At 43.9% G+C, this 7,904-nt stretch overlaps 1 protein-coding gene across 1 annotated transcript in view; it reads right to left on the bottom strand.

Annotated features, from left to right (window-relative positions):
- TFAP2D (transcription factor AP-2 delta) overlaps positions 1-7,320 on the bottom strand; it is a 73,593-nt gene extending 66,273 nt beyond the window's left edge. The window contains exons 1-3 of the mRNA XM_032920017.1: positions 6,401-7,320; positions 4,984-5,481; positions 1,251-1,311 (exon numbers count right to left, since the gene is read on the bottom strand). Of these exons, the coding sequence (XP_032775908.1) occupies positions 1,251-1,311; positions 4,984-5,481; positions 6,401-6,439 (598 nt within the window). The 5' untranslated portion in view covers positions 6,440-7,320. The remainder of the gene's footprint in view (positions 1-1,250; positions 1,312-4,983; positions 5,482-6,400) is intronic.
- Between the last annotated feature and the right edge of the window lie 584 nt (positions 7,321-7,904).

Raw genomic sequence — 7,904 nt, 5'->3', positions numbered from 1 at the left:
CTGAAATACGAGGGACAAGGAACGAGGCAGGCACAGGCACGGATAGCCCGCTCCACAGCGTCCCGACGGCAGTGCAAGGAAGGGGACGCGACATGTGAAGTGTGTGTGTGTGTCCTCTTCTTCCCTGCGTCCCTCTCCCGGGGCCCGGGTTCGTTTCCCCGGGCCTGGGGGCCGCCCGCCGCAGCGGGGCGAGGAGGGGCCGGGCAGAGTGGAGCTGTCCCTTCAGCACCACCGCGCCGCCGCCGCCAGCCCGGCCCCAGCCCCGCCGGCCGCTCCGCGGAGCACCCGAGCAAAGCCTGGTCTGAGCCAGTGTGGGGAGAAAGGACCCCGAAACCTCCCCACCTCGGTCATATGAGCCTGCATACGCTCGGTCCCCGCTCATTACGGTCTTGTGTGACTGATGTTTCAGTGTAAAGCTTGTCTAAGGAGATGATGGCTCAAACCAGCTGACAAAATAATATGACACAGCCTAAAATACCTTCTAAACATCTGCTTTTCATAGTTGATATAGCGAATAGAGAAAGGCAATAACGGGACAAGAAATGTGCATTCCAAGAGGCTGAGTCGTGAATTGCCTCCTGACTACATTATTCGTTTTCTACTGTGAATGAAAACGTGTGTCAGCTTGTAAGAAGAATGTGCTCCTACGTTAGGCCTTTAGAGGACTTTTGTTTCTCTTCAGGGTAAATGACGGTAATAACAAACTCCTCAGAACATTCAGATTTTGCAATCCTGAAGAAATGCGTATTTAACAAGAGTTCCAAATCTTTCCCCTAACTTTGACGTTAGATATTTACATTGACAGATGGTTATCGAATGAAGTGACACTCAAAAGCGAGCTCCACACCAGTCTGTAGTGCTACCTAAACCACATTTCCAAAAAAGCTCCCTCCTTTCCCCACTCGAGATCAAACTGAGGATTTAACAGCCTGGCACCAGAGAACACGTTTTTCAAACTCCCAGGTACCAACTCAGTTAAACGGGGAATGATAAAACGAGTCAAGAAAGCTCTGGGTTCAGCAGGAGCATTCGAGGAGCAGATAATTTATAAAGCGCAAATGGAGTGAGAAATGTGAAGTGCTTTAAGGTACTTTGAACCTACTTCTGTCAAACATCAAATTATCACTGTTTCGGCAGTAAATCATCACTTTTTTGGTAGTAAACCCAAACTATTCTCAACAGTGGGAAAAGGAGAGAGAGCGGGTTATGTTAACAAAACCGTGTAGTTGCAAGTATTTGTAACCTCTTACCTCTTCTTATCACACCTCCTTGCCCGTTCAGTACAAGTCCACACTGGGCCTCCACTGAGCTCTTAAGTAATGAGGGAGAAAAAAGAGAGAAAGGAAAGAAAGAAATCAGAACCCACCGAAAAATTACAGTTTTTGCTTTGTTACACTATTCCCTCAGGAACAATAGTTAAGGTGAGGTGGAAAACCACAGTTACTCTCATGGACCTCAAATGCCCCGGGGGTATCCCACCGCCATCCTGCAGCCTGCCCATAATCCCCGAAATATGGAAGAATTAGCACTTCCATTGCCATTTAAATACGAGTTTCTCCTGAACTGGGGACTTAGAGTCACAGTTCCGTGGCAGGATAGAGAGACAAAAAAGTCCTTCTGAGGAAAGTGTGTTCCCGCTCTACAGTTCCACACACAAAGGTAAAAGTACACTTTTACATATTATTTCTGTCTGTTTAGCTGTATATTTATATATATACATGCAGCTAAATTCATATAACTGTTTCGTGACACGTAGACACCAATTTACAAAGTGCGCACAGAAGTAGACAAAGAACACAAACAACAGAGGACCTACTGGGCTTTGCCGGCTACACAGAGTCGTAACGGTGTTGTAACAATGAGTGTGTCGGCACATAGGTGGGGGTGAATATTCATCTGTGCACACACGCACGGAGGCACCCATGTGTGAGAGTGGGGTGAAGAACCATCCAAAAACCTGCCCGAGGCTTCTGGTGCACATCCGAAGAGATCTCACTTCTTTATTCTCCTGTTACAAGTCTGATTATCTGGGGATCTTCGCCCTCCTTAATAAATATTTTTATTGAAATGATAAAAGACTTGAAAGGGTTGGGTTTTCTTTGGGTTTTTCCTTATGTTGGGGTTAAGAAAACACAACAAACCAAACCTAAATCTTTGCCCAGTGGAAATGTGCTAAAGACGCATTTTCCTCTACAAACAAACGAGGTATTGGACATGAAAGAGGCCTTTAAGGGTGTTAACCTATTCAACAGCCCGTGAAGAGTTAAGTAAATGCGGAGAGAGTCGGTGCATAATAAAAACCCCACTTTACAAAACAATCTTTACAGTCCTGGCTCTCTCCCCTACTTTCACCATATTGGCCCTGGCCCTGTAAGACCTTCCTTTTCAAGGCTCTTTTTTATTTTAAGTGTTCTGCCTTAAAGTGATTATGAAATCAATATGAAAAAAACTTGGCGACTGAGCATAAATTAAAGCCGTGATGGGAAAAGGTGTGACAGTTTTCTTTGTTGCCCATGGAAAATCTTTTTAGGGCACTGAAAGATGCCACTCTAGCTCCAAGACTGTTTGCATCTGTTAGGCTGACTTAAACCGCCCTCGAAACTATTGGACATTCACTTAAAATTCTGTGCAGGGAAAAGTATATTTACATTTGTTGCATTTGAAATGAGGCATATGCTGATGAACGTTTTAAAAAGAAAGACTAAGGGGAAGGGGTAGACCGCAATTTGGGTTTAAAAGTGTTTGTTGACAGTCCTGTTTCTGTTCGCCACCAAAACGCTTCCCTCTAAGCACAAGGTGATATTCGCAAGAGTCCAAGCTTGTTCGGAATCATCTAAATCAGAACGACAAATATGAATACTTTCAATTTCTCACTGCTCAGTCTTTTCGATTCCTCAGTACACTCCTTCTTCTGCTTGGAGAAAGAGGGAGGAGGGAAAATAAAGCAAAGATGAGATACAAAGAATCAAGTCTTTCACTTTCGAATAAAGTGTGATCGAAAAATTAATATTTTCCAAATAAAAGCTGTTGATTTCTTTCTTTTTTAAATAAATAAAGAAGGAATATGCCTCTAGTAGCTTAATCAACCTCTTTTTTTTTTTTTTTTTTTTTCTTAAAGGAAAACATGTTGTTTGGTCGGATGACATTGCATAAATGACCAGTTGAATGGCACTAAGTCGAAAATTGGATAAACTATGGTGGTTTTCTGCCCGGGATTTAGGCATTGTCTGCTGTCTTGCAAACGTTCCTAATCCCCTCTTTTGAAAAATACAAGGCTTTGTGCCTGCCAAACAAAAAAAATTTGTACAGATACAAAAAAATCAGCAGCAGACGTGGTTATAAAAAGGAGTAAATAGGTTTTAGTTGGGCTGAGCAATGAATGGCAGATTTTTTTTTTTTTTTTTTTTGAGGGGGGTAGCATAAGGAGATCCTTGTGAAAAATGTAAACAAAAAATGGCCAGAGAGGATAAAATGGTATAGTGAATTCTAACGGAGACAGCTAGGTTTAAATAGTTAAGGTTTCCTCCTCAGGGATAGAAAAGATAACGTTCTTTGTTGCTGGGTTGTTGGGTTACTTTCCTTCTTAAAAAAATAAAGGGGGTGGGGGGGGAGATTTATTTTCTCCGATATAAATAGATTTTTTTTCTTTTTCTTTTTCTTTTTCTTTTCCTTTTCCTTTTTTTTTTTTTTTTTTTTTTTTTTGTTTTGTGTGTATGTGTTTAACTTCAGAAAATAAACCTTCTTAGTTTTACAAACTTCGGGGGTTTTTGTTTTTGTTTTTTTTTTTTCTACAAGCCTTTGACCGCTAAGTTTATTTGGAAAGACCAACATAGGGAGCTTTATAAGACCGGGAGCGAGATTTGGGGGAAAAGTAAGTACAGTAAATACGGTCCCGCTAGCCTCTCCCCGCTAGCGGGAAGGGAAGCCTTTAGCTCCTCAGCTCGTCGGGAGAAGGAAGGTTTGCTTCTGATTTGCGGGACTTCCCGTAATGCGTGTTAGATACAGGAGGGCGTTCTTTGCAATTTCGGAAACAAATTTCATTTAAGCAACCAGCTTAATTTACCGGAGGTGAATTTTTATTGCAGGGAAAAGGATTTCTGAGCGGATAAAGCCGAGGTTTTGATACATAGAAATAGATTATATTTTTTTAGTGGATCCAGATGCCGGTTAGGGGTGAACAGATGACTGATTAGACACTCAGATAGATGAATTCAGCGTTATCTGCTTGTACCTCTCTCCCTATTAACATCTAGATCGGATATCGCCAGGGATTTTTATCATACTGAATATTTCTGACGAACGTTTACTCCCGTTTGTTTCTTCCCTGCCTCATGCCTCGGAGTCCAGCAGAAGGTTTGCCTTTGTGTGTATGTCGGAAAACAGATTTATTTCTTTGCCCTGCCTTTTTTTTTTTCCTTCTTCCCTCTTTTTCCTACTCCCTCCCTTCCTTAACACATTTATCTGCTCTGTCGGGGCGAGCTGTTTAAGCAGCCGAAAGAAAGGAAAAGTTTAGGAAAAGCAAGAAGATGGATTGGGTTTGGGTTGACTTGGGTTTGGTTGGGATTTTGGTTGCTGTGGGACTTGGTGAGGGATGGCACACGCATCCCAAGACCTTCGGGTGAGTCCCACGGTCTCAGCCACAACGGAGACACGATCCATGAGGGGAAATCAGGCGCGAGTTTTTTGTCTTACGAGTTGTTTGGGTTGGGTTTTTTGTTTGGATTTTTTGTTTGCTTGGGTTTGGTTTTTTTTGTGTTTTTGGGGTTTTTTGGGGGGGCCAAGAAAGACAACTTGCCTTTTTTCCCCACATATTTTTTGTTGCTACTATCCTGGTGGAGCCGGGCTCCGGGTCTGGTTTTGGCTGAATCTTCCCTCCTTTGTATGAGCTATTCTGAGCAGAGGAAAACGGGGAGGGTGAGGGGGGGACCAGGGCAGGGGGAGGGGAGAAGAAGGTGCCTCGAAAGGAGATCGCATGCTATTTACCTGCAAATCGTCTGCTCCCGAGGCTGCAAGCCCGAGGCTTGGTCCTGGCAGGAGTCTTTGATCTGGATGCATCCCATATTGGGATCCATGGCTCATAAGAGACAGGTCGTGGCGGCGGTAAGCATCTAAGCACCCCAGCTCTCTCCTCTGCTCGTCCAAGCAAGAGGACTTGAGCGCCCGCGCATTGTGCAGGTTGATGAAATCAGTGGGTTCCCCATGGTGGATCTGCTGGTAGTATTGCTGGGAGTGATGGAGAGAGTTCAAGGAGTAAGCGTCGGGGTTGACTGCCGGGTGGCTGTGTTGGAACTCGTAGTGGAAGGACTGGTGGTGCAGTGGGGTGTACTGGTGGTTAGTGGAGAAGTACGGGGAGGCGAACTCGGTGCCCGTGGTGGAGTAAGTGAGAGGAGATGATGAGGAGTAGGCGACGGTCGAGTTGGCCACAGACTCCAGGCATCCAAGCTGCATCAAACGGTAACTGTTTGATCCATCATGACGTATCTGAAAGGAAGAAGTGAAAAGAAGACCCCAAAACTGGATGTTTGTCATTGAAACCCCCGCGTACGGGTCTTCCAAGCACGCTGTCCTGCATAGCTTCTCCCCCTGCAGAAGCCTCTCAGCCTGCGAGCGGCAACCCCAGCAACAAAAGAGCCTTTCCTACCTTGGGCTGGTGCCATAAAGGTCTGTTCAAAAAATCATAAATAGCCCAGCCTGCCCTTAATACCGTCAAGCGAAAGGAATCCAGGCACTGAAATAAAAAAAACCCCTCTCTATTTATCTGTCTGTCCAGCCATCCGTCTATCCATCCACCTCCTGATCACAGCTGTAATATCTGGGGCTGACACACAAAAAAAGTCATCAAACAGAGGAAACTACCGAGAACACACACAAGTCCCGTCCCTATGTTACAGCGTTACACATTGAGAAAGCTTTGCCTCCTGCTTGTTCCTTTCTTCCTTCCTTCCCTTCTTTTTTTTTTTTTTTGAACCCCTATTTTTCTTTCTTTTTAAAATAACGAATCAGATCCAAAATTCTCCCCCCCCTTTCCTGCGTTTCGAAAGAGAGTCCTGCTTTTTAGTGAGAACTCCTCATTCCTGGCGAGCTGGTGGTGATTTCTCTCCACTTCATTATATTATTAGGGGTATTATTCTGATTTTCGTTCTGGCAACGGTTTTAACGTGGTAATGAGTTGCCCTTTCTGGCGACAGATGTCATAACGAATTTTCTCTCTATACTTCTTTAAGTTATCTCTGAAGCCGGATTATAATTAAATGTAACGGTCCAATATGGATTTAAAAAAAAAAAAGATGGAAACAACCACACAGGCACATCCACAGACACATATGCACACACGCGCGCACACACATCCACACACGCGCACACACACACACATCCGCACACACTCACACACACAAAATACCTCTGCATCGTGGACGAGACCTGGAAAGGTAGTTGACATTTTTTGGTTCTCCGAAAAAAAAAAAAAAAAAAGGAAAAAACCCCACAAACCCTCTGGATAAAATTCCCCTCTCCAAACAAAAAAAAAAAAAAAAAAAAAAAAAAAAAAAGGAAAAACTTGAAAAATCCAAAGTTCGTGTATTTCCCCAAATTTTTTTTAGAAAAAATCTCTACAGAGAGAGAGAATTTGCAATGTATCTGCATAGACCAGATCTCTCGCTTTTCCATGCACCTCCTTAAAAACCTGTAGGAACAAAATTTTCCCTCTGCACAAAAGCTGCTCCCTGGATCAGATTTTGTACTTGCTGGGTATTTCTTTGGCTGATGTCGTAGGTCCCTTGGTAATATAGAAGTTTTGAAAATTAAGCATCAGCACTGAGAACTGGGAGGACAATAGATAGAGGAGCTTCATCCCAGGAGACAAGGAATAAATATTGTATCTTCGCCTAATAAGGAACTGTAGGTTCTTTCAACATTTTTATACATTTTTTCCTCCACTCTTTAGAATGCTTTTTCTTACCCAGGCTAATATGGGAGCTAATCTGATCGAAGGGGGTATTTTGTGTACATTTTATTGGGAAGACATAAAGCTAATATACATTAATATATATCATTAAACCATCCTTTTCAATAGGTAAGTGCTCCTTCCTGTTGATTATACTGCTTTTAAATACTGACCAGAATCTAAGATTGCACATTTGTATGTGTGTCTGTTTAACTGTATTTTTTTTTTTTCTAAATGAAAACGATGTGGTTTGTTTTGGGTTTTGATTTTTTTTTTTTTTTTACCCTTGCATTTACATCGAATTTAAGTCCACCCCACACTCCAACCTGCCTTTAAAGCTTCCTAATATGCTATCTTACAGGCTTCTTTAAATAGCTTTTTCAAACATAAAACTAGGGTGAGACCACAAAGTATCACTGCAGTGACATATGGAACTATACAGAAAATACATATAGATCTATAGAATTACATCTGTAAAATGAGAAAGGAAAATAGGGAAGGGGATGTATGAGCTAAGGACCACTGGTAGCTGTTTCGACATTTCCAAGTGCCGATGTATGGTGGAAGCGCAGGGGGGCTGCGCAGCCCTGGCGTGCGAAGCTGGAGGGGTACGTTGTTTCTGTATTCATTTCTTTGGGGACACCGATCCGAGGTGTCACCCACCCGGGGATAAGCCCTCTCTGCCCACCCCGGTCCCTCTGCCCCCCCACTCCTGGCTCTCCAGCCCCTGAGGTGACGGGGGGCTCCGGCCGGGGGGTCCCTACGTCCCCCGGGACGATGTCAGCCCAGATGATGGCATTTCCCGGCAGCGTGGCTCTGCTGATGGCTGGCTTGCCCAGCCGAGCAGCCTGGAGATAGGAAAGGGTGTAACTCGCTTTTAATTGACGTTTAATTTGGGTCGCTTTTAAGCGTTTAAGCTGCGAAGGTGTCTTAATAACGAGCCGCAGGCGAAGAGGCGGGA

Source organism: Strigops habroptila, chromosome 6 (assembly GCF_004027225.2).
Source record: "Strigops habroptila isolate Jane chromosome 6, bStrHab1.2.pri, whole genome shotgun sequence".
Lineage (NCBI taxonomy): Eukaryota > Metazoa > Chordata > Aves > Psittaciformes > Psittacidae > Strigops > Strigops habroptila.
The sequence above is the reverse complement of the archived record's forward strand: the minus strand, read 5'-3'. Positions and strand labels throughout refer to the sequence as shown.